The 27528-nt window shown below is 41.3% G+C and overlaps 1 protein-coding gene across 3 annotated transcripts in view; it reads left to right on the top strand.

The window, feature by feature from the left end:
- Positions 1-5025: 5025 nt before the first annotated feature.
- The window catches only part of PNPLA8 (patatin like domain 8, phospholipase A2), a 32752-nt gene continuing 10249 nt past the window's right edge, over positions 5026-27528 (top strand). The window contains exons 1-8 of one of the 3 annotated variants that reach the window (XM_035127602.3): positions 5026-5516; positions 9030-10203; positions 11154-11303; positions 12042-12193; positions 16667-16761; positions 17167-17338; positions 18196-18253; positions 23343-23537. In XM_035127602.3, coding sequence (XP_034983493.1) covers positions 9115-10203; positions 11154-11303; positions 12042-12193; positions 16667-16761; positions 17167-17338; positions 18196-18253; positions 23343-23537 — 1911 coding nt within the window. In that variant the 5' untranslated portion in view covers positions 5026-5516; positions 9030-9114. Of the gene's footprint in view, positions 5517-5690; positions 5945-9029; positions 10204-11153; positions 11304-12041; positions 12194-16666; positions 16762-17166; positions 17339-18195; positions 18254-23342; positions 23538-27528 lie in introns of those variants that run through there. The other 2 variants (XM_088652468.1, XM_035127601.3) reach the window with 2 other exon arrangements.

Raw genomic sequence — 27528 nt, forward strand, 5'->3', positions numbered from 1 at the left:
ATAAGAGTAATCTTTTAACCTGTTTTCAACGGAACCTGCAGTGTCATTGTATATCGGGGGCCATAGGTTAACCTTGGATTCTTATTTATAGGGATGGATTTCACCGACTACAAAAGCATCACTTACTTGTGGGGAAGCACTGCCTGCACATGAATTTTGCCCCTGAGACTCCCAACTCACATCCAGCTGGATGACAGTAACTGAACTTTCCCCTCTATCAATCTGTTTGCTGAAAGAAAAGCCCAAGAAGGTCCTTCAAACTGCTTTTGAAAATGGAAAAAGCTGTGTGAATGTCACGTCTGCTTTTGATTGCTGAGTATTACCCACGCAGCTCGTTTTTATCTGTGATCTCTGCCACTGTTGTTTTCAATTGTGTTTTTAATGTTGTGTATTATACATTATTAGTTATTGTGCAAGGAAAGTGCAAACCATGGAAAACCATGGAATAATAATAATAATAATAATAATAATAATAATAATAATAATAATAATAAATGCCTACCTGCTGATAGCCTTGGTGATTCCAACAATGTGTTTCATTCAGTGATGGTTGGAGAAGATGACTTACCTAGATTCCTCTCCTGAAAAAGGGGCTTCGGATAGAAACAGAAGGGGGGGGGGAAACCCAGAGAGCTGTGATTTTGGACTGTGATCTAAAAGGGGGGGGCTGGCTATACCCTAAAATATATGATATGGGAGCTGTGAACTTTGCGTGTTAGAATGGTTAAGCTCAGAACTCTTTTTCTAGAAAAAGAGGTGCCAGAACTCACAACGAACACCTCCCTTGTTCTCTTATAATAGCAATGGCACCCACTTGAGAGGTGCTGGAACTGAGTTCCAGTGAGTTCTGGCTGGGGGAAAACACCCTGATTAAGCTACGCCTCTACCTATGAGCAACCTGTGTCAATAAAGCAAACACTACAGAACATCAATAAGACTTCAGTTGACCTCCTACCAAAGGACACCAAACCAGGGTAAGCGCTGCATGGACCACCGGAACATTTAACCCACAGAGGGAGGATGTGCATAACAATGGCGCACACTTCCATAGACCAGAGTTTACTTCATCACATGCATGGAAGGTTATCCTATGTTGGCAGGTGTATATGTAAAGAAACGGGTGGAAGGGAAGAAAGAAATGTAAGCAGTTAAGTTAGAGTTGGGGGGGGGGAATACAGATCATGTCAATTACATTGCACTTTAAATGTATGTAAAAGGGGGTGTGTGTAAAGGAAATTGCACATCCAGACATTAGTAAGCTGATCAACACCTGCTGTGTTGAAAACTGGTTCGCCTGCTCTTGTTTGTGCATGTTTAAAGGCAATCCAGGGCTTGACCTAAATGTAAAAAGTGTGTTGGCTCACCTAGATCAGTCTCTGTATTTGTGACTTCTTCTTCTGTTGGGAAACAAAATCTCCTTTATCTCCTTGTAACTGGCTCTACAAGGTATTCTAAGCTGCATCTGTTTGCGCGTCTTGCCAAATTAGATGAATTGGCAGAGCGGTCCAAATCCTTGCCAAGGTGGGGCAGAGTGGCAGATCAGCTGCTGCATCTGAAGCTCTGCCAGATTACGCCAGCCAGGAAAGAAGGTAAGGGAGCTGTTTTGGGTTTTGTTTAAGTTTTTATTTATTTACTTATTTTAGTGTGCCGGCTCCAAGTTGGCATAGCTGAGGGGCCTGGGTTAGGTTTCTCTCTGGTGTATGGTGCGGTTGGCTGGCTCTGCTTACACATACCCCATAACCCCATTTCAGGCCCTACATTGGCTACTGTCTTTAAGGGCCGGTGTTATATGGTCTTGGCAGCTGCTCCCTGTCACCAGTCTAGCTGCTGCATTCTGGATCAGTTGTAGTTTCAGAGTCACTTTCAAAGGTAGCCCCACGTAGAGCGCATTGTCGTAACTAGTGCATGTAGCACTCTGGCAAGACAGTGCGCAGGCAGGTAGGGTCTCAGCCAGAGCTGGTAGACAGCTGCCTTTTAAATGTATGGTGTGAATGTGACCTAATGTACATCCCACCTTCCAATATAAAATTCATACCAAGGCAGCTTACAAAGAACATTCAACTACCTTTTAAAAGTCAACCTTATAAAAGCCTTGCCCTGCTCTAAGGAGGAGACTGAGAGCCTCATTTGATGGTTGGAAATCAGCAGGGCTCTTGGCTGTGGCCATTGGTGCCAGACACGGGGACCCGAAAGCACAGGGCAGTTCCCCTGTTCGCCTTCCCACTAGGGATAAGCTCCTTATTTATCAGCCATTACCATGTCCCTCCCACCCACTCAAACAACCACCTGTCTCAAACGGGATTTATGGCAGATTAGCCACGCTGTTCAGTGTTTGCGACCCAAATAAATGCAAGGCGTTCTTGCATCTTCTTCCACCCTCCTCCAAACTTTCCTGTCTATGCTGCCGCCTCAAGTAATTTCCTCTTTTCCTTTCTACCTGTTCAAAACATTGTTCCTTCCATTCCCCAAACCCTCTTCTTCTCTGCTAGTTATGCATAGATAGACCTATTCTAAGAATCCTCCCTGTGTCCGTCTCTTTCCATTCACAGGAACCTTTCCCATCTCCAGAGACAGAGAAGTCCAGAGGAGGGTGGAAGTAGAGTTGCCTCTTGTCAAATTTATGTGTATGTCATAAACTACGCCCTACAGTGTCTCTGCTTAGCTGCCAAACTAAGCAGACATTTGCAATGAATAGTGTGCTTATGACAATGGCAAAGTCATGGAGAATGAGAGAGAATGGATTTATATAAACAAAAGGACAAGAAAGTTTATTGCTGCTGGCTAGTATGCTTCATTTGTAAGTTTGGGATATTTATCAGTGTACATAATTACACAGAAAACAAGTTTCTTTTCCATTTCTGGCTGCCACCTAGTGTTTGAATGTAGAAGAGTTTTGTAGTAAAGTATTGTTTTCAGGCTCCTCCAGAAACCTGGTAATTCACCATTCATCCTGGTTTGTTTGCAGGTAGATTAGATGATGCTGACTATTTAATGAGCATTGCTTCTGATTTGTTTGTGGGGAGGCTATATTATGTTGTATCAAACCAAGTGTCATCCCACACTTTCCAGTATGTTTTCCTGTTGCTTTCCTTAACACAAAAAGTCGAAGCAACTATAATTGGGCCATCTGAATTTGTGGTTATGTGAATGAATCCCACCTGAAAACAGCAAAAGTCTGGAAGCACCCTGTAAACAGCGGTTATTGAGCATTGATTCCGATTTACTTATGGGACAGTTATACAACAATGAACATTTATCCCGCATTCATCCTAATTTGCATGCAGATTGTTTACACGTCTCTCTGCTCTTCCAAACCATCTCCATTTTCAGATAGGATTTACTCACGCACTGGCAAATTCAAGTTGCTCATTGTCATATAACTGCCCAATAAACAAATCAGAATGACTTACTCAATAAAGAACCAAGATATTCTAAGCACCATGTGTAAATTCAAGCAAATCAGGATGCATGCTGAATAGATAAGTTGCCTGGAGGAGCCCTCTGCCAATTCCCTAACATCACAAAATTTCCTTTTTTAAAAAAGTGGATTATTTGTGCCAGGGCAATACAGTGCTTTAATCCATTTGAATCGCTTGGGTTACTGTGTAATGTACAGGTAGGTAGCTGTGTTGGTCTGGGTCGAGGTAAAATAAAAAAATTCCTTCAGTAGCACCTTAAAGACCAACTAAGTTTTTATTTTGGTATGAGCTTTCGTGTGCATGCACACTTCTTCAGATACAGTGAAATAGGAGTCCCCAGGCACTTATGTAGAGAAGGGGTGGGGAGGGGGTGGGGAGGGGGGATCACTCAGAAGGGTGGTGGAAATGGGTGATTGACTGACTGATAGCTGTTGATGACCGAAAACGACTGCAAATGGTTTTGCATGAAAAAGCAAGGGTTGAGATGGCTGAAGATCGCTTATCATGTATAATGAGATAAGAATCCGATATCTCTGTTCAAACCAGGTCCCTCCATGGTTTTGAGCTTGGTGATAAGTTGTAATTCAGCAACTTCTCTTTCCAGTCTATTTCTGAAATTCTTTTGTAGTAAGACAGCTACTTTGAGATCTTGTATAGAATGTCCTGGGAGATTGAAGTGTTCTCCTACTGGTTTTTCTGTCTTCTGGTTCCTGATGTCAGATTTATGTCCATTTATCCTTTGGCGTAGGGTTTGGCCTGTTTGTCCAATATAGAGAGCTGAAGGGCACTGTTGGCATTTGATGGCATACACAATGTTAGAGGATGAGCAATTAAATAGTCCTGAGATGGTATGTTAGATGTTGTTGGGGCCCGTAATGGTGTTGTCTGGGTGTATGTGGCAAATGTACTTTACAATGTTCCTGACATATATTTCAGTTTTCTGGGTTTATTTTTCATCTGGCCTTCAGATATGAAAGGCAGAGTGATTTAACACCTGTATAGATTTGTCATCCATGCAACGAAAAGAAAAGTATGCCATTTGCAATACACTTTGCATAAAATCGTTGCATAGAATTTTCATTTAATTTTAATGATTTTAAGAATGTCAGGCAAAATGTTCAGGCCTTGCGCATGTTCACTTCATCAATTCATGCCTCAGCTCTCATGCTATTTGTTGTTGTTGCTGCTGCTGCATGTTGTAGTCTCCATCATTCTGGGGCAACAGGTTGACAAAGGCTGCTGTAGAGTCTCAGGAGTTGAAGGAGCCCAGGAAAGGAGAGGCCACTAATAATGGAGAGCTTTTTTTCTTTGAAGTTTGACCACAGCCACTGTTCTCTTCTGTCTCCTCAACACTTGTAAATGTAAATATAAGTTAAACCCAACAATTTTGGAGTAAAATCCTAAAAAAAACCTCAACAACTTTGGCTGGCCCTCACACATGTTCACTTCATCAAATTTGGCCCTCTTTGAAAGAAGTTTGAACACCACTGCCCTAGTTACTTAGAGATTACTGCGTATATTATTGAACAACAGCACTTGTCTCATCCCTGCAGGTTGCTCCCCAAATTGCAATACGGACTAAATTGCTGAGACGTCATAAACCGTTGCAGTATTTTAGCCACGCAGCCATGCCAGTACACTTATAATTTATAATGGGAAAGGCTGGATTTTTTTTGGAGTGTTTACTTAAAAGGGGGGAGGGGGACTTCTCCACTTAAGAGCAACTCATCTGTTTGCTGCGACCTTTTTTGTTTGTTTCTCGATGGACTCACAGCGAAGTCCAACCCCAGATACGTTACAATCTTAAGGTTTTATTTTATTTTATGGCTTTATATCTGTTGGAAAGCCGCCCAAAGTGGGCGGAGTATAATTAAAACAGCAATAATATTTCTTCTTCTTCTTCTTCTTTCTGCGCGTGCGTTAAATACGGCATCTCCATTATCAACCCGGAAGCTCCCTGCCCTAGAGAATGAGACGCGCCCTTTAAAGATTTGTTATCCCTTTTGCAATTTTTAGGAGACCGGCGGCTATCGAGTTTGTTTGTCGTCGTTAAACGGCGCGCGGCTAAACGTTCCAGCTCGCACGCATGCGTACTAGGTAAATATGGGGGTACCGGTAGGCGCACGACCCCTGAGAGAGAGAGAGAGAGAGAGAGAGAGAGAGAGAGAGAGAGAGAGAGGCGCGGGGAGGGGGGGGAGGGGGCTTTATAAATAAATAAATAAATCTCGCCGCCGGCGCGTCCCTAGTGCGCATGCGCGGCAGGCCGCGCATGCTCATCGGCTGGGAAGAAAATGGCCGGTTGGACTGTTTTTCCGGGTTTCGCGTTGGGCAGCCTGCCGGGCGGCCTAGAGGGTAGACCCTCGACCTTCGGGGAGCCCTGCTTGGGGTGAGTGGCAGCCAGCAGTTCCGTCCCCTCGTGCTGCTGCCTTGCCCGGTGTTGTCTTCGTCGTGCGCGCCTTTCCTGACGCGTGTCAGGAACGCGCTTGTTTACCTGGGTCTGTGAGTCGCCCTCTTGCCCCTCTAAGGTGTTTTGTTTTCCTTGGTTACGGGGTATTTGTGTGTGAGAGAGAGAGAAAGAGAGAGAGAGAGAAAGAAAAATTGTGTGTGTTTATGTGTGCCTTTCGTGTACGTTGCGTAGCTTCGGCTTGTCCCTGGCTTAAAAGGCCTTCAGTAGTACCATTATGTTTTTATAGGTTATGCTTTTATATGTGTTTTGACAGCCTCCCGAAGTGGGCGGGCGGTTTAAATGATATTTTTTATTATTATTGTTATTACTATTACCAGTGAGCAGGTTAAGAGTTTGCCCCAGGGTGAGTCAGCAGCTGCTATTATTATTATTATTATTATTATTATTATTATTATTTATTGAATTTATAAACCACCCTCTGCCCAGAGGTCTCAGGGTGGTTCACAGAACAAAATCAAAATCTAAAACCTCAAAATACATAAACAAAATAAAAACCACAAACAACAAATGGGTGATAATACACAGCCTCTCCTGTGTGTTTGGGGGATGTGAGGTTCTGCTTAAGGCTGAGACTTCAAACATCCACTGTTTCCCTAACTGTTGCCCACCTGGTATTATGGGGCCCTGGGGCCTTTCATTCTTTCTCTCTCTCTCTTAGCTTTGGCTCTTAATATAAAGGAAGGAACACAATAGTATATGTGATGCATTCCCTCTATATCTCCCTCTCTCCCCTTCATTTGAAAACCCTTATAGACTCATAGAATTGGAAGGGACCATGAGGGTCATCAAGTCCAACCCCCTGAAATGCAAAATTTGGGGCTTGAACCCACGACCTTGAAATTAAACGTATCCTGGTCAGTAGCCTGAGTTGCAAAGTAGCTTCTAATATTCCTGTTTGTTTGTGTGCATATAATTAAGACTTTTTTCCACAAGAATGTTTGCTTTTGGAATATTTTCTGACTGTTCAAGGTTTTGAGCTGTTCTCAATCTTTAAAAAAAATGGGTGTGTGTGGTTATTTCACTAGCTTTCTGGCCTTCCCCTGGGCTAAAGATGTATTAAGGGAGAAGCCCACTATATTGTGTATGTGACTAGAGTACGGCTTTGGTGTGGTCAGTCTTGTGTCCTGAAAACACACGTAATGCTTGGCAATTTGCTTAAGTGTATTTGTGAGCTTATATCCAGCTTATCCTCTAAGCATGTCTCACTGAAACCCAAAGCTATTAGGCTCTGAATGTTTTCCTCCTGGTTTTAAGTGTATTCCTGTATGCAAGTGCTCATCTTGTCAGTTATAAATAGTGCCTTGTAATGTGTGATCTTGGCTGTACAAGAAAGATACTAGGAACAGATCATGCAAGTGTCATGTGCCCTGTTGTCAGCTAGCTATTCTCTGTTGCTCAACTTGTTCATTGGTTAAAATAAAATGATTGTATACAGCTTTTCTTTCCTTAAAATGCAAGGGCAGCCCAAAATATGAAATGCACCAAGTGGCATTGGGGCACGCACAGGCTGATTTGATGCAGTACTTCAGTGGAGAGCTATTCTAGGAAGTTTCCCTGAAACATTTCCCCCAGAGGCATTGTTGATTGCAATGAGAAATTCGATAGATTATTCATGGCAAAGTGCAATGAAGACGTAATGGTTGGTGCCAAAGTTCAGTGAAAACTTAATGTGGTGAAAGAGTTGTCTTAGAGTAGAATTGTTGGATTATGCGATGCAACTGGCAGTGGGTGGTTGTTGTTTTTCAGTTGTGGAAGTGCTTCCATTTACACAGGGCAGAATGTCTAATTCTCACTGATACTTCATCTCGTGTAACCCAAAAAAGCTTCTCCTAAAGGTTGGAAGGTTCTGTGGTATGGCATGTTGTTGTTGTTGTTGTTGTTGTTGTTGTTGTTGTTGTTGTTGTTTAGTCGTCTTGGACCCCATGAACCAGAGCATGCCTTGGAAACTCTCACTTTCTTCTCAAAGCTTCTTCTTTTTTATGTTCATGGAGCTTTCTTGGCAAAATACTAGTCTAAACTCTCGGCTATGACCTGTCCATTTTGGGTGGCCCTGCACGGCATAGCTCATAGCTTCTTGGAGTTATTCAAGCCCCTTTACCATGACAAGGCAGTGATCCAAGAAGGGGTGGTATGGCATAGAGACCTGCATTTGGTAGGGGTGGAAATGAGGTGCTTTGCTTTACACTAACAGAAGCACTTTCACTAATACAAACCACCATGGGAAGCAATCTTATTTCAAGTATGGTTAGCTAACTCTGTGCCTAATTACACTCTTGCCTTGTTCTTATAGGAATGAATACAATGGTGCCTTTTATCTCATATTCTATCCTTTGATGGAGTCAGCCTACTCTCTATTGTTTTATTCCAGGCATATCCAAACTTGGCCCTCCAGATGTTTTGGGACTACAACTCCCATTATCCCTGACCGCTGGTCTTGTTAGGTAGTGATGATGGGAGTTATAGTCCCAAAACACCTGGAGGGCCAAGTTTGGGGGTACCTGTTTTATTCTGTTGCTTAATATGTAGCTGTTCTTGGGGATGCACTGATACCTTGCTTCAATGCATGACACTGTATTTGAGTATTGGTAATCCCTATAGATAATTTCGGGATACAGGTGGCGCTGTGGGTTAAACCACAGAGCCTAGGGCTTGCTGATCAGAAGGTTGGTGGTTCAAATCCCTGCGACGGGTTGAGCTCCCGTTGCTCGGTCCCAGCTCCTGCCAACCTAGCAGTTCGAAAGCACATCAAAGTGCAAGTAGATAAATAGGGACCGCTGCAGCAGGAAGGTAAACGGCGTTTCCGTGTGCTGCTCTGGTTCGCCAGAAGCGCCTTTGTCATGCTGGCCACATGACCTGGAAGCTGTACGCCGGCTCCCTCGGCCAATAATGCGAGATGAGCGCGCAACCCCAGAGTCGGTCACGACTGGACCTAATGGTCAGGGGTCCCTTTACCTTTACCTATAGATAATTTCAGGTTACTTTTGCTTAACTCCTTAAAGAAATGGCTTCCCAGGGTGATACAATTCTAAATTTGATGAGCTGCCTCTTAGGCTAAGATCAAGTATACTCACTACTGGAAACTCTTATTTCTTTGTCGCACATATTTTGCTCAATAGACTAACACTCTTTATTTTTCATTTCAGGTAACATCCTGAAGAGTGATGTTTCCTTTTAAAAAAAGATTTCTGGACAAAACAAATTTATGGATGACTTCAGTATTTATAAGTAATGTCAATTTGGTTGTCTTTAGATGCCTATCTGTGCTTAGTAGCTAGTTCAAAAAGCCTTTGTAAACAAAAGACTGGACAACTGTATTACTTGTACAGACCTAAACTTTTTTGGAGTATAACCCAAGCTATTCCTTTTAGAGCTTTTCACACAAGCAAACCATATTATAAATGGGGAGGAGGCAAAGCACTATGGTATAACAAGCACCTCTGTTATCATGACTCCTTGCATTACAGAGCTTCTAAACTTAGTACTTCCAAGGAATTGAAAGAAACAAGCAGTCGCATGTCACGATTTAAGAACACTTTAGAATCTGTCTCAAAAGCTGTGTCTGGAACTCACAGTGAACTGATTTCACGGATAGCTCGGCTTAAGCCACATTCTGGTATACTGAACAGATCGGCTGAAAATAATGGCCAAGAAAATAGTTTTCATACGAACCCAGAAAATATCAGACAAGCTGCAAACAATAGAAGTCAGAAAGACTGCAATGATAGCATAGACGGTAAGAAGCTTGTGCCTGCAAGTGAAGATTTGGATCCCAGTAGTACTAATCGTGGTTCATGGAAAGATCTTGCAGATTTCAAAAATAGCCTTTTTCATGTTAGCTATTTTGCTACAAACTTTGGAGAAACATACAACTTTCTAGCGAATCACATCAATTGGTACTTCAGCACTGGTGGTATGGCTCAAGAGAAAAAGGGGAATGGTTCCCCTCCTAAATCACAGACTCGGGAGGGAAAGACACTTGATACACCAGAAGATGACATATTAAGTAATGAAAACAGAATGAATGCAGTATCTGCCTTAATACCTGCAGCACAGTCTCCAGACTCAGCAAAGGCCAGTGCCACTGCTCCAGCTTCCAGCAAAAAGGGTATTGTAAGTTTTCTTTCTTACCCAAGTAACAGTGTACAGGCCTTTGTGGATAGTTACATTGGAGGACTCGTCCCAAAGTTACGATCTGATACAAAAACCGCCCTGCCAGAAAAGAGCAAAGTACAAAAAAGTGAGGATATGTTGAAAGATGACGAGGAGGCTAAACGTGCGGAAGAGAAAGAGAGGAGGCTGTCCCTTCAAAGGGAAAAGGTAAATCTCCTTAATCATCATTTCATAAGCTATTTTGTTATGTATCAGATAAAATATAGTTGTAGACAATAGAAGAAAATTTTGGGGGGGGGCAACAACCCCAACCCCCTGTGTCATTGATTTAACAGAGCAGAGTATAGAATATTTTTAAAAGTTTGTGCAACTTAAGAATCAGCTTTGTGAAAATACTTACAGTACATGGTTAAAGTATATGTAGAGGTTTTTTTATTTATTTTGTACAATCTTACCATAAAAGACCTAAGTAATTGGATGAATTGGCTTTCTCTTTAAAGAGTGCTAGTTTGCAACAAAATGTCTACAAAAATGACTGCCTATGTAAAAGTAACAAAAATCAGGTACAGAACATCAACAGCCTTGAGTATTTAACTTCTGCTCATAGAGAAAAGGAGGGAACAAACTGCCTGCCTGTCATTTTTAAAAATGTGCTTGATAAAGTGGGTTCTGGCCCACAAAAGCTTGTGTTGCTAGATCCCTTAGACCAGTGTTTTTCAGCAGGTGTGTTGGGACCCACTGCTGGGTCACAGCAGCAGCAGCAGCACTGCCAACATACAAATACCGTGTTTCTCATATTATAGGACATGTCTTATATTTATTTTTTCCTCAAAAAAACACACTATGGCTTATTTTCAAGTGATGTCTTATTTTTTTCCTCCTCCTCCTGCCGCGGCCGGCATTGCTGCTGCGCCTATCACTATGTCTTATTTTCGGGGTATGGCTTATATTCCTTGAATGCTTAAAAATCCTGCTATGGCTTATTTTATGGGTATGTCTTAAAATATGAGAAACAGGGTATATGATTAAAGGTTAAGAAATGGGTTCCTCAAATGCACATTTGGGTTGAAGGTGGGTCCTGAGTTTGAATTGGTTGAAGACATCTGGCTTAGATATCTGATGGATTTTTTAAAATTAATAAAACATTCTCTTCTTAGATTATTGCAAGGGTGAGTATAGATAACAGAACCCGGGCTTTAGTGCAAGCATTACGGAGATCATCTAACAGAAGAGTCTGTATCAACAGGGTTGAAGAACTGACATACCATCTCTTGGAATTTCCAGAAAGCAGAGGAGTTGCTGTTAAGGTACAAATCAATTCTATCATCTCACCATGAATTGAGAATGAAATCACATTCTCATTTTGGAAATAATAATTGTGAGCTATGTATTTTACAACAATAGATAACATCTAAGTGCATATTCCACTTGATATCAGACTATAAGAATCAGTGGCTTCTTATATCCTGCCAAGATGTTGTTGGTCACCAGCTCTCATCAGGCCCAGCCAGCATAGCCCCTTTCAGGAACAATTGGCATTGAATAGGTTAGCCATCGCTGCACTAAAGTTACACCAATAAATTTCTCTGGTATAGGGATGGTAATGTTATATAATATTAAAAGATCACAAGGTTGCAATACACAAAAGATTCAAAAGTTTTCTGGAGATAATCACAGTCATTTCTGACTTATAGTAGAATCTGGAGTTGAGGATATCTAGTTACACATTTTGAGTATTTTGACTTTCATTATTGCCCTGCAGCTTGAAAAATAACACTAACTACATTTTTCAATAAGTGGAAGGTTCTAATAACATGATCCTGTGAGACCTACTAATTTATTCCTGAGAATTGTGCTTAGGATTTCAGGCCAAGTATAGTATGTGTAAGAAAAGTGTGAAGAAAACATCAATGCTTTCTTTTAAATTTAAAAATATTTACTTTCATAAATTTCATTTTAGTTTTATATCTGGTGCTCTGGAGGAGGAGCACCAGATAGATTGACACTTTTTGTGCTGTATTTAAAATCTTTATTTTTGTTTTCAGGAAAAAAGCATTCCATGCTTGTTGCGACTAAGGCAGTCAAATGATGAAGCTCTTCAGGCTGCTGTCAGGGAAGCATTGGCTGTAATTGGCTATACAGACCCTGTAAAAGGCTGGGGCATTCGAGTTCTCACTATTGATGGTGGGGGAACAAGGTAGGGCTGTTAAAGTGTTACATCTATGTCCGTGGTGGACTTGTAATCTGGTGAACTGCGTTCGCGTCCCCGCTCCTCCACATGCAGCTGCTGGGTGACCTTGGGCTAGTCACAATTCTCTGAAGTCTCTCAGCCTCACTCACCTCACAGTGTTTGTTGTGGGGGACGAAGGGAAAGGAGATTGTTAGCCGCTTTGAGACTCCGTAAGGGGAGTGATAAAGTGGGATATCAAATCCAAACTCCTCCTCCTTCAGGGAGTGAATTATTTTAAAAGTTTTAATTAATTTGTCTATCTCCCATTTAGTATAGCCAGCAGAGGTAGTCCTCTGCCCATTTGAGCCGAGAGAGAAGAATAATGTAGCACTCTTGGAGATTAAAAATACAATTTTGCATGCTTTGTTGTGTCACTGAATTTGTAAATTTACATTTATGCCACTGGACTATAATAGTTTGCCTCTGTTTGAAGAGCATTAGAGATTCTCATAGTGAAGCCAGTCTCTTGAGGGTTGATTTACATACAGCACCATTGTGTGCCAATTCATGAACATGAGCTGTGTTTACATGCTCACTCCTCATGTTCTCTTCCCCTTTCTGTGCAAGAGTTTGCTATTACATCTGAATGAGCAAATAATAGTTTGCACGAATATATTATCTGAATAGCTTTATGCTAGATTGCAATCTTCATGCAAATATAGTTTGAGGATTCAGTCATAGTGACAAAATAGACTTCCTGCAAAAGTGAAAGGAACTAAAGTTGAAATGGAGGAGGAAACACAGGCCATACATGCAATGTTAAACAACGAATCAGTGTAAAGGATGGACCAGCCTTAACACATTTTTTCAGAATTTATCCATAACCATGATAAATGGAAAGTTTTCTCCATTAGCAAGATGGCAGCGTGGCAAGACCGTAGACTGGAGAATAGTTATTGGTCCCTAACATTATCATCATATTAATGTGCTGGAGGGGATTTGCCTACTTTTGGCCTGTCATTAGCCTGAATTTTGTTTCTTTTAAATAAATTGATCTTTCAAGTTTAATTCCCAACAGAAGTGTATACAACTGTATATTATTTTCAGCACTTGATACCCACATACTTGTTTGAATGGGGGTCACTTGAGAGTGTCCCACTTTCATTTACTAACAGACTGAAATTCTGTTAGGGCAAGAATTTTTCTTCGATATTTTGTCATATTTAATGGACCATTTATAAGAATTACAAGCCACCTTTGGTTTAGAGTTGAGATAGCTAGGAGCATGTTGAACAGATTGTCCTTGGTAAAGTCCCTGTAAAGCTCTTTGTCATTTCTTTTCATTCAGTGCTCATTGCCAGTTATGGTGATATTTTGGACTAATCTCACCAACTGTCAACTAACATAAATTTGACACTAACCAATTAATTGCTCATAAAGTACAGAACTGCCTGAAAGAATTAATTACTTGTAATCATTACCATTCTGTCTTGTTTTGAATCAGTGAGCTGTGAAGGTATGTGGTAATGCATTCTTGTTTCTGCTTTCCTTAGCAACTACTTTCTCGCTTGATGTCTTCTTGGTATCAGGGCTCCTTCTAGCACACATTGTCTCCAAATGCCGTTATTTCAGTTTTTGCCTTGGCAATTTCTGTTTTAACGGTGCAGCTGCCATTAGATTTGTGCTCTACAAAATCAATTTCACCAACCTTTGCACTTAAATTCTCACCTGGTATAAAAGTGTTAGTTTTAATCAACAAAATGATAATATTTCAGCTTTAAAATGATAAAATATACTGGATTGGATTCAGAGGGTTGTGTGCAGCTGAGTTCTTCCTCAAAGTAGACCCGTTGAGATTAATGAGCACAGCTAAGTTAGGTCCATTCATTTCAGCGGGTCTCTTCTGAGTATAACTTAGTTGAATACTACCTAATGAGCCTAAGATAAAAAGGTAAAGGGACCCCTGACCATTAGGTCCAGTTGTGACCGACTCTGGGGTTGCGCGCTCATCTTGCATTATTGGCCGAGGGAGCCGGCGTACAGCTTCCAGGTCATGTGGCCAGCATGACAAAGCTGCTTCTGGCAAACCAGAGCAGCACACGGAAACACCGTTTACCTTCCTGCTGTAGTGGTACCTATTTATCTACTTGCACTTTGACGTGCTTTCGAACTGCTAGGTTGGCAGGAGCTGGGACCGAGCAACAGGAGCTCACCCCGTCACGGGGATTCAAACCGCCAACCTCCTGATTGGCAAGCCCTAGGCTCTGTGGTTTAACCCACAGCGCCACACCCGTCCCTAATCAGCCTAAGATAGTTGTGTCCATTAATGTCAATTGGTCTCTTCTGAGTAGGACTAACACTGACTCTTACTTCAAAGTTCCTTTCATCAGACAGAAGTGTTATGGTCCTATATTGCCAATAAGGTCTGAGGTTGAGAGTGACTCATGGTAGAGGCAAGATCTTAACTTAGTGGTTTGCACCTTGAGTTTTAATCCTGCGCTGGCTTACTAAAGAATAAGTTCTATGTGGACAGGGCACAATTGCTGAATAATAATTCATGTATGTATTTTAGGACTTGATAGCTAAGATAACCAGTAAGCCAACAATGTGTGTGTTTCACTTTGTTGGCTTCTTTTATTTCTCAAACACACAATCTATAAGAACTTAAGTTGCCAGGGTGTCATGCAGTTCAGGTTTCATCTTTGGTGAATAATTTACATACTTACATAATTTACATATTTTGGTATTCCCTGTGGTCAGGCACCTTAGGACTGATGCAGTTTAATAGCTTGTGTGTTTTGAGCATTGGCTGCTGTGGAACAGTGCAAAACGGCTCTGCTTTTGAATATGCTCTATGATAACCATTACTATATCCTACTGCAGAAGGTTGTAACAACTAGGAATATTCCAGTTCAGAGCTACTGGTAGAGAGGGGAAATTACTGACTTTCAAGTCAGCATTGCTTCTCTATTCTTTACCAACATTAGTAACCTTTCTTTTCTTTCCTAGAAAGTATAAATTTCCTTTTTTTTAAAAAAAAATATTTTTATTAATTTTCCAATTAAAACCAATTATATCACATTCAATATTTCAAATTATACACATATATATATCAATCAAACCGAATGTTATGCCAAATCATCTAAAAAATTTTTTATTTGGGTTCCCATGCTTCAAGAAATTGGGAATTCCTCGCAACTGTCCACTGCCGTCTTTTTTCTAAAGTTCAAATCGTCCTCCAAGTTCATAATAATCCAGATCTTCCCCTTACAGTCACATAGATGTTTTCCACTTTCATCCGATTGTTTCCCAGCCGCTGAGATAGATATCAAACAAAGTTTCACAGATGTTCTTTCTCCTGTGTGAGTTAATCAGTCCAGCCTCCCCATAAATCTTCTTAATGGAGCTCCTTGTTGCGTCGAAGCAGCCCGAAGCAGCGCCATCTCAAAAAGCTCAAATCACTTTCGCTTTCTCTCATAGCCATGAAGATTCACGATCATTATAGAATTTACAGCTTTTTCAGGCAGGAGACCCAAACATCAAACCATAAACTCTTGGTAAATTAATGGATCTCCTTGCCCTATAGCTGAACTTAGCTTCAGGTCGCTGCTCCAATTTAAAGTGCGTCACAACTCATAAATCCTCCGAGCGCGTCCAGAACCCCTTCCGCCCGACTAGGGGGAGGCTTTTCTCATCGGCAACTCCACATCTTTAAAAAAAATATGCTCAGTAACAACAGTTATAAAGTTCAACTCACACAGTCTTTTGCTTCTCTTTCACTCCAAACAAGCCAGGACATCGCGTCCGGGAAGGTACGATGCAGCAATATGAAGGAAAAATAAATAAAAACTCACTTCCCTTATCGCTCCGTCCCCATCAATCCTTCTTCCAGATGCAGTACAATCTTTGACTCCTCTCCTTTCAGCAGCATAAATTTCTCAGCAGTAAACAGCGCTTCTTCCCCTCCTTCTGAAGTATGTCCATAGATTTAAGCCTAATTATCTTCTTTAACCATGGAAATCCCCGCCATGCAGATTAGCGTCCGGGAGTCCTGGCCCTCGTAAGTGCTCAGCCCAAGCTCCCCCCACTCCAAAAACAGTCGGAGTGGGTCAGGGGGCATCGCGGGCCAGCGGCCCCTCTCCGTAACCCCCGGAGAGGGTAGGGGGTTGCCATTTACTCCCCTAGCAACCGCCAAATTCCTTACGAAGGTCAGAGAGATGGAAAACAGGTCCGCCATTCCTGCAGGCGGAAACCGGAACCAGAAAGTATAAATTTCCTGTGACCTGTATAGGAAACACTTATTAAAAGCATATCAAATTGGAGAGATCAATCAGTTTTGAATGTGTTCTTTGCCTTTAAATATGCCACATTTCCCAGGATATAGCAATGGATGATACTGAAAGCTCGCTAGTTAGTGACTTAAACATACTGTCACTTGGCTTTTACTTAACATATGGTAACTTGCATAACATTTTTTTTGTGTGTGTGTGTGTGTTACAGGGGTTTAGTAGCACTTCAGACACTTCGTAAGCTAGAAGAGCTCACCGGAAAGCCGGTTCATCATCTTTTTGACTACATTTGTGGAGTGAGTACAGGTAAATATTCCTGCATGGACTTCTGAGCAGCATTCCCCATCACACTGTTCAGTTGTGTTATCTATGGCTTAATGTGATGTGCAAACCAAGCCATTATTTTCTTACACTCTAGGTGGCACTATAAATGAATGTAAATATCTGTTATATTAGCATGTATTTATCAACTTCTAAACTACAAATAATTTGTCCTAAAATATGTCTCAAAAATATTTATAATCAGGTTGCATAGACATTGAAATAATATTTACACTCCAGGGACCAAAATAATCCTGATTTTTTTAAAACTTAGAATATTGAGAGTATAAAGATTTTTATCTATTTATGCTGTGCTCCTATAAATGATGCATTAGGTAATATTCATATAAAATACCACATTTACAATTTATGAATCATGTTTACTTTTAGGTGCTATATTGGCATTTATGTTGGGGTTATTCCATATCCCTCTGGACGAGTGTGAAGAACTGTATCGTAAACTAGGAACTGATGTGTTTAAGCAAAATGTCATTGTTGGGACAGTTAAAATGGGCTGGAGCCATGCATTTTATGACAGTGAAATCTGGGAGAAGATTCTTATGTAAGTTAAATTTATTGATTTGTTTAAAATCATCACTAATTTTGCTTACTTCAATGTACATCAAAGTATTAAATAGGCACAGTCCTCATTCTACCACCCTGTAAATTCATATCCCTGTAAAATCAAACCCTGTAAATTCAAACCCTGTAAAAGAATTCATATCACAGTGACAAATGTTATTGCAACAGAGGAGTATAATATTAACTGCAAGTAGATATGGTGACAGCTATCTTTAGAGTTTGTGGTTGGTGATTCTTTAAATAGTTTTTGTGTGTTCAGGCTGCCAAACCATTTGAAAGCCTTTTAATATAATTTTGTTTCTGATAAATAAATTGAGTTGGGGCCCTCTGTTTTCTATTTACATGCCCAACTGCTCAATAGCTCTCTTCATTGTGATCCATTATTGTCACTAAAATTCCTCACCACCTGAGGAATTTTGTCTGTACGGTAAAAATGCTAAAACTGTGGTAAATGTTAAAGTGTTCTTGCCATTGGTCTAAAAGAAAACAAAAATGGCACAGAGTTTGGATCTAACCTATTAAGTTAGTTGAAATTGAGTCCCATAGATTTCTGTCAGAAGTAAAACATGACTAGTTTGCCAAATTGATTTCAGTAGAGGCTATGGTCAGCTGATTTAGTCTGGATGCAGTCCAGTAGAATCCAAAAAAATGATCTCCCCTGCCTAAGCATTTAGAGGATGAATATATAGTATGTGAGAATTGTATGTGAGAAGGAATGACAACTGAAGATCAGGGCAGGTGTATTTCTTTAGAAATATATATTAAAAAAACAATGGCAGACAGCATATTAAAAATAAATAAATTGTAACTTGTCATGTTTTATCCTTTTTTTCATAGAGAGAGAATGGGATCAGATGTTATGATTGAAACAGCCAGAAATCCCAGATGTTCTAAGGTCAGTGTACTTGATCAGGTTTTTTATTTTAATGTACTGCAAACATGTAAGATTATTTAAACATGTGTTGCACAACATTTCTATTGTTCGTCTTTGTTTTAGAACTCTCTTCTCATTGTTCAGTTCCTAATGTTACCATCAGCATGTAGGAAATGGGCATTTAAACATGCAAGTGGGTACAGAATTTAAGTCTGTAGGCACATTAATCCAGTGAGTGGTCATTGGAAGTTAAAAAGTAAAAATGTGTTCCTGAATCTGACAAATTCTAAACCAGATCCATAGTAGGAAGAGTGCATATATACTTTAGCCACCTAGATCCCCAAATTTCTTGGTCAGTCCCTTGCAAAGTTCAATATGAACACGATTCTTATTTTTGCAGTATGTGTCTTCTAAGCAAGCAGTTGCCAGTGGGGGGAGAGTGACTGGAAGAAAACCAAGGAAGAGGTTCCCTGGCCACTGTCTATCTTTAACCCTAAATACTTGGTATTGGGCAAAAGGATTTCCACCTCATCTTTTGCCATGAACCAATCCCTTTCTTATGAGCCTGAAAGAGCTTGTACAAAACCAGCTATAATTGGGCAAGGCATGATTGTCCTGTACCTGAGCTGAGTCTTGTGATTTATTCCTTGTACCCATTTAAGATCTGGACTGTAATGAAACATCTAGTTCCAATCTTTCAGTTTTATAACTTCTGGGAACACTTACAATAAATATGTAAACAAAAATAAAAACAATACAAAAATGTTCCAAAACACTGCTTAAACAGCAGGACAACAAAGCAGTTCCACAATATACATACATACATACATACATACATACATACATACATACATAGGTAAAGGTAAAGGAGGGACCCCTGACCATTAGGTCCAGTCGTGACCGACTCTGGGGTTGCGCGCTCATCTCGCATTATTGGCCGAGGGAGCCGGCGTATAGCTTTCAGGTCATGTGGCCAGCATGACAAAGCCGCTTCTGGCAAACCAGAGCAGCACATGGAAATGCCGTTTACCTTCCCGCTGTAGCGGTTCCTATTTATCTACTTGCATTTTGATGTGCTTTCGAACTGCTAGGTTGGCAGGAGCTGGGACCAAGCAACGGGAGCTCACCCCGTCACAGGGATTCGAACTGCCGACCTTCTGATCAGCAAGCCCTAGGCTCAGTGGTTTAACCACAGCGCCACCTGGGTCCCTACATACATACATACATACATAATTTTATTTGTATTCCACCTTTCCACAGTTCAAACCATGCCTTATAACATGGGGAAATAAAACCTACAACATAACAAAAGTAGTCATAAATAAGTTAAAAATTACAAAAAACTAACAGCAGCAACCCTTCTTCCAAGCAAAAAAAAAAACCCAAACAACACCCTAGCCTAAGGGTCTGTTCAGCAGCCTCATCTTTTGTAGCTGGAGTCAGTCAGGGCCCCGCCATCCCAGGCCAGGTGGAAAAGGCCTTTGAGACAGAGAGCAGCTCTTCCAGAACTCTCAGCAAATGGTCAACAAGATAAAGCACTTTTAAATGGTCTGACTGAGTAAAAATGTTTTTGCCTGGCATCAGAAAGACTTTAAGATTCAGTATTAGGTGGGTATTAGGATTTTCTACCCCTGGCTTTAAGGCGGGCATCCCCAAAATTTGGCCCTCCAGATGTTTTGGACTACAATTCCCATCTTCCCCGACCACTAGTCCTGTTATCTAGGGATCATGGGAGTTGTAGGCCAAACATCTGGAGGGCCACAGTTTGGGGATGCCTGCTTTAAGGGTTAGACCTGGCCTTTCTGCTCCTTCAGTCCTGACCAAGGTGGACGTACTGGGGAAAACTGCTCTTCAGTGCTGATCTTAATGCAGCCATACATATAAGACCTGTTGCTCTTTCTTCAGAGCTGGCCAGATGTGCCTCACACAGAGTCAGAAGAACCATCTGAGGGGGAAGAACGACATAGCTTTTCATCTCTGCTGCAGGCTGTGGCAAATGATTTTATTACCCCTTCTCAGCCCGCTTCAAATGCCCGGATGTCAGAAGCATAACCTGTTTCAAGTTCTCATGAGCACTGGGGCTCCCTCAATCTGTAGTACTTCAGCCTGCCTCTCAACTATCAGCAGTGGTTACTTCTGCAGCTGTGGTTTTTGCTGAAAGCAGGGAAGATGCTTCTCTAGATCCTCACTTTTTTAACTATGTTGAAGCTCTTAATAATTACTGAAGCCCTGCTTCTCAGCAGTAGTCTTGTTCTCCAGCAGTAGTCTATCCCAGCAATAATTTTCTTCCCCAGAAGATCAAGATCCAGACCTGATTGAAGTCCATAAGGAAGAATGGAGTGGGTGGTCTGATATTGATTTTTCCTAGGCTCCTGTTACTTTCTGCTGCTTTGCAAATCAATGGTGGCTTTAGAATTGAACACTCTAGCAGAGAGAGTTCACTCTTTCCACCTCCAGGGCTCAGGGTCTCTGTGCAGGTAGGGTGAATTTGGCTTGCATCATTAAATACTGAAGGGTAGTGGTTTGTGTTAGAACCATTTAGAAATGTACAGATCTATACATTGCTTTTGTCATAGCCAAGTAATATACCTTATGAGTGATCATTTCAGCTTTTCATGTGAGAATTCATCTGTTTTTTAAGCTATTTTTTAAATAGAATGATTTTACTTCGTAATTAGGCAGAGAAAAACAGTACGACAATAGCATAAATGCAGGGTTTAAGTGCTTGAGTCACGATTTCTCAAACAAAGGCAAGTTCTTAAATGGGATACAAATAGAAATATACACCCACTGACTTGTTAAGAGTAACAATTTAAAAGATGGTATTTGAGCTGTGTACATCACGATATAAATGTCTCAAATATTTCTGATGCAAATTTTTACGTGATAGGAAATAGTATTGCACTCACTGTCAACTGTAATATCTGAAGCAGAGTTACTGTTTAGAAAGTCTTCCTTTAAGCTATAAATCTGTCTTATATGTTTAGTTCTTAGAATTGTTCTGGGGTGGAAACCTGCATTCTTGTGTAAGAGGTTAAAAGAAGCCTTTCTTGGGGGGTGGGGGGGACATTAATATATTTCTAAGCATGTTAAATGTGGGAGTTATTCATTCTGCTTGCCTTTAGGAAATTTAGCAATTTAACTATCACATTGTATTCAGCTCCATCATTCTCTTTTATGAGCACAAAACTGGTCACTTACTGTATAAATGCAACCTCAGAAGATATAAGAACTATGAACACAAAACCTAGTGAATGGTATCCCAAATCTTACCTTGCTTTCTAAGAGGCAGATATTCAAAATGATTCTGTCTACAGAATACTTGGAAGATTGCTAGTCTTATGGTAGCTTTTAGCGTTGCATTGCCCACCTTATTTACAGTTTTAACTATGAAATAAATGCAAAAAAGTGTGTTAGTGATTCCACATTTAAAATATTTTATTCATTTCAAGTGTTTTTATCCCAAAAAACCTCTTACAGTGGGTTATTGTGAACAGTAATAAAATTACCCCTGTCCTCAGCTTTGCAATCTAAAATACAATATGGGGAAGAGCAATTGGGAACAGAAAGGGGGAAAAGAAAACTCAGAACCTTGGGGATCTTTTGTTGCTGTTTACTTAACAGAAAGCCCAAAAAATAATTAGAATCTCTATTAACTAGGTCAGGGGTCGGCAAGGCTTACCGGGCATGGGCCGGATCCTTCCCGTGGAGATCCTCGGTGGGCAGAAGCAATTTTTGGCATCTGGGCATGCGCAGAAGTGCTTTCCGGCGCCACAGAAGAGAGTCCCTGCGCCGCACTGCGCTGGTTTAGCGCAGCACGTGGGGACTCACCGAACAGGCGGCTCGGTTCAGGGGTGGCTCGTGGGCCAGTTAAACGGCCTCCGTGGGCCGCAGATTGGGGACCCCTGTGCTAGTTTAACCTTTTTTAGCCAGGTTAACCTTTTTCATAGATTTGCATCAGTGAACGTGCCATAAGCTAATCTGCTTTCCTTATATTACCATCTATACAAAAAAAAAGTTGCTAAGTAATCTCTAAAAGTTTTTGCAAATTATTTTACCTGCACAAACTGCAATGTTTCAAGATTCTGTATGATAACTGTAAGGATCGTGGGGTGGTTGCTCACGAGTAACGACACAGAACTCCAACCTGATTATTTACAGGTTTATAGTGCATACTATATACAGTGAAGAGCTAACAGTTTCATGACTTCCCTAGTCACTCGCAGAATCCGGGAGTGCCCCATTCCTGTTTTTACCCCAGCATAAGAACTTGGATACCCTCAGTCTCCGCCTCCCCTCTTTGCGCTTCAAACCCCTGCGCAATTGGGGCAACGGAAGTGGCATCTCCCTCTCTGCGCCCTTTGGGCGAAGGTGGTGCAAGGGCGCTGACACAGCATCCTCGAGCCCTCTCCCTGTGCTGACCAACTCCCTCTCCTCCCCACTGGAGGTGTTGCTGCTATCCCGGCTTGATGAGGTGCTGCTGGAGAGGAGGGGTCGGGGATCCCTGTAGCCTGATCCACCCCCCATCTCCTCCCACGGACCCTGTGGGCTCCCCCTGACAATCACAGAGTTAGTTGGTTTGAGCAATTTATCTCTCATCAAAGCATATGATGAAGTCTTTATGAATTGTCACTCACTTTATGCTTGTGTAATAAATTTCCAATATAAGATCTTCAGATGTGAGGAATAAAAACAGTGTTGGGGATTTACATATTCCTGCCATCTTCTGACTCTGTGTGGTTGATTTCTATTCTGTATCTTTTCCTTCTCCAAACTTCAGGGGATGGGGGGGAATGTCAAATCTCAGTTAATTGTTCATAACAAGTGCCATGTGTTACATTTCCCCCATGGATCAGTAATATTTGTTTTCTCTTGTGTGTACTTTAAACTACTGGAGCACTTCTATAAAACCTTAACTATTATGGCATTCTCTAATCAAAGTGTTAGACTGATAAGGCCATTTAAGACACCTCACCGTCAACATTGTTATATAACTGAGTGTGAAAATAAAGTTTGTCTAATAAGGTGTATGTGTCCCATTTCTAACCACTGAAGTTGTAGGAAACAGTTATCGGCTTCATTAAATGTTTTGTTTCCCTGTTCTTGTCAGGTGGCTGCAATAAGCACCATTGTAAGCAGAGGGACACCATTGAAAGCCTTTGTATTTAGAAATTACAATCACCTTCCCGGAATCAAGTCTCACTATCCTGGAAGTTGCCAATATAAATTATGGCAAGCTATCAGAGCATCATCTGCTGCACCAGGTTACTTCCAGGAGTATGCACTGGGCCATGACCTTCATCAGGTTGGTTGTAATGTTGCTTTTCTTTAAATAATAATAATTTGATTTCTTTGTAGACAAAATTGATCTAGGGGAGAATGGGAGTTAAAATGGGATTAATTATTTAACAGCAAATACTATCAAACAAGACTGCAGCTCATTTCACATATTGAGCCTTATGTATGTACTTTACATGATGCAGGCATGATTTAGACATATGGTACATATGTATGATAAGAGTACCGTATGTTCCGGCATACAAGACGACTGGGCGTATAAGACGACCCCCAACTTTTCCATTTAAAATATAGAGTTTGGGATATATTCGCCGTATAAGAGTACCCCTCTTCCTACCCCGGGCATCCCGGACGCCTGCAGCTTGCTCTTCATCAGTTTGCCCTTCACCAAAATGTCCGCAACACCAGAAATTGCTTCTGCGCATGTCTGGAAGCCAAAAATCATGTCGACATGCACAGAAGCAATTTCCGGCACCGCGCTGCCCATATCCAAAATGTCCACAGGGTCAGAAATCGCTTCTGCGCATGTCCAGAAGCCGAAAATCGAGTCTGGACATACGCAGAAGCGATTTCTGGCGCCGTGCTGCCCATTTCCAAAATGTTCGCAGTGCCAGAAATCGCTTCTGCGGCTGCGCAGACGCGATTTCTGGCGCCACTCGGCGAGTCCTGGCATATAAGACAACACCTGACTTTTGAGAAGATTTTCCTGGGTTAAAAAGTCATCTTATACGCCGGAAAATACGGATGTGCACTAGGGAAGCAAGATTAACCATGGCTCCTTGCCATGATTTCAGGCAGTGAAACACTATTCAGTGTTCATACTGCAATATTGATTTCAGTAGTTCAAAGAGTCTTCTGATTTTGGTGAATTGCTTAACCTTACAATAAAGGTTTCATAGTTCTGTGATCTCTCGCAAAACCCTGCGTGTTTCAAGGTATGCTGACAAACCTTAATGCCAGGGCATCTGCTGTGAGGATTGTATGCCGATGCTAATTAATGTTTTCACTGAATGGAAGAGTCCTTTGATATGTGGCATTAAAAATTCATTGCATTTCGTTCTGCCTCCTGCCTAATGAACCAGTTTATTAAGTATACCAGTTCTTTGATGTGTGACAATATTAAGAGTCTTAGGGCTGTTTCATATGTTGCTAATTTGCTAAAAGTAAAGCATTTCTGGGAGGAAGGGGCGTGAAAATCAGATCAGCTGTATGCCATTTTCCCCCTAAAAGTAAAATGGAAGCCACTCTTAGAATTCTGTTCATTTTAAAATATATTGATTTCACCTCCCAACAGGAACCTAAAGATGGCTTGCAATTTTTAGAAGATAGTATGAAATAAAATGCAGCTCAAAGCTAAAACAGACGTGACAACAGTGTTTATAAATATGAAATATAAATATTAAATTGTCAAGTTAACAATAAATAGTGATTACATTGAAAGGCATCTTTGCCACAGAGTAAATTCAGCTGAAATGTGATTAAGTTTTAGTTGAACTAGACACAGAGGGTAAGGCCCAGAGATCCCATTGATGGTTTTCTGTTTGTGTTATCCACCCACTGGAGGATCGGGAAGGAACTATTTTTTGTTAATTCCTCCTTTGCCCCTTGAGAAGATGCTCTGTTGGTGTGTCGGTGGCATAGCTGCCAAGTTTTCCCTTTTCTCACGAGGAAGCCTATTCAGCATAAGGGAAAATCCCTTAAAAAAGGGGATAACTTGGCAGCTATGGTCGGTGGGTTGCAGAAAGAAGGGGGAATTGGCGAAAATCACTTCACCACTTCCCCCCTCCTTTTCCCTGCAGCAGTCTCCACCAGATCTCTGTTGCATAGAACTAAATTAATAGCTCCGTTCGTTCTCCATATTTGCATGCAGTCTGTTCAGTAATGGGATTTTTCTTGGGGCAGTGTGCTGATTCCTACCTAGCAAAGCCTTAAAACTGCTTCGACCTTAGGTTCTTGTCTTCCCCTGTATATACCGGTACTCCCTCGTGCTCTTAGTTCAGCAGCTGTGATCCTCTCTCTGAGTACCCTTGTTGACTGAAGCTCAGCAGGAGTCAGTCCGGAAGAAAACTTCTTTGGTGGCAGTGCCAGCTTTACAGAATGGCTGCTCCAGAGATACCTGAAGGCACTCTGAATGATGATGCTGTTAAGATATATTTGTTGTTAATACTTGTCTCTGTTGCTACTTAATTTATTTTCCTGCTAGTTTCCGTCATCAAATTGTTCAGGTTTGCTTTTTTGCTTTTTGTAGTAGTTAGCAGCTTTGTTTAAAATCAAGTGATGTTTACAAACGGTGGTTTCTGAAGAAAAGCTTAAGGATACATGGCAGTTAGTTCTATATGGCAGGGGTGGGAAACCTGTGGCCATCCAAATGTCATTGGACTCCCAACAGCCTCAGCCAGCATGACAAATGACCATGGTATAAGGCATATCATTATCCATCATTGCATCACTTAGCATATTTTACACATTTTTCTTAACATACTTAATGCATGCACTCCTAGGCTTATATGGTTTATCTATAGTTCAAGTCGGTTATGAGGAAGGAGAAGTTAAGAGAATCTGCATTCCCATAGCACATGCAGATTGATGCAAAGATGCTGCTCCTTCTTCCGACCTGTCAATAAATAGAACTGTTGTGACCAGTGAACTTTCTCAACAACCCAGACAGCAATTAGTCAGTATAGACTGAAATACCACCCACCGGGAGGTATAAATAATGATCGGTGATCTCTGGATTGTGGCAGGGGGTGGGATTCTGTGGTATATGAAACAAGTAGATAAAAGGGGGGGGATGCTACATTTCTCAAAATGTTGCAAGCAGCTGCTAAAAGCACAGGGAAACCCTGTGCTGTGTAGATCCTAAAAAGGGGGCTTGTGATACAAAGAGAATAGGCTTTACTCAAAAGCTGTTTTCAACTGTTACATTTAAGTGCAATATTTAAGGGTCACAGTTCCTGTTACCTTCCAGCTCATGAAGACTTAACTTCCTTGGCAAGGAACATTTTGTATTTTGGGTTTTTTTATTGTGACTCAGAAGTGAACATCTTGGGAAGGATTATCTCCCAGGCAAGCAACATAGTATAGATATGCTGCTTTGTTGTTGTTTTTCCAAAAGCCCTGATTTATTTCCCCTTTGCTTGAAAAAGTATTTCTCTGGAAGAATGGGGAGGGGGTGAGATCAGACCACTTAGGATGTAGTAAAACCTTCCAATCCACTCCCCTTCTCTTGTTCTCAAAGTTCCCTGCATGGTACAAGACACTGGATTGCTGTACTTAAATTTTATTGTCACAGTCGCTGCAACAGCTGCCAGTATTTTTCTCTTTGTAACACCTTTTATAATCTGCCATCTGCTTAGAATGCTTCCTGCATTGACTGTGTGTTATACAACTAAACTCATTTTCATACTGGTGTTTGATAGGTACTGTCAACGTTTTCAAGGTGTTGGGTTCAAAGAATCCTAGAATTCGAAGGGAAACCCAGGGGTCATCTAGTCCAACCCCCTGCAATGCAGGAATCTCAGCTAAAGTACCCATGACTGATGGCCACCCAACCTCTGCTTAAAATCCTCCATGAAGGAGAGTTCAGCAGCTATGAGGCTGCAGCTAGCATGGCCGGTGGTCAGGCATCATGGGAATGTAATTCAACTGCATCTGGAAAGCATCATGCTAGCTACCCTGGATTAGTCCAGTGTTTCCCAACCTTGTGCCTCCAGCTGTTTTCGGACTACAATTCCCATCATTCCTGACCACTGGTCTTGCTAGCTAGGGATGATGGGAGTTGTAGTCCCAAAACATCTGGAGGCACAAGGTTGGGAAACACTGGATTAGTGTTACATGTATATGTGACTGCTAGTGGGCAAGTTCCTCTGCCGTACAGAATGGCAACTGGCTCCTGACACGAAGAATTAATTCTTTTGGCAAGCAAGCCTAATATAATTTTGTCGCAACTTGTATTTCTTTATTTGAGTCCTTTTATGAATTGGTTCCCATAAAATACC

The sequence above is a fragment of the Zootoca vivipara genome, chromosome 9 (genome assembly GCF_965207765.1).
Source record: "Zootoca vivipara chromosome 9, rZooViv2.hap1.1, whole genome shotgun sequence".
Taxonomy (NCBI): domain Eukaryota; kingdom Metazoa; phylum Chordata; class Lepidosauria; order Squamata; family Lacertidae; genus Zootoca; species Zootoca vivipara.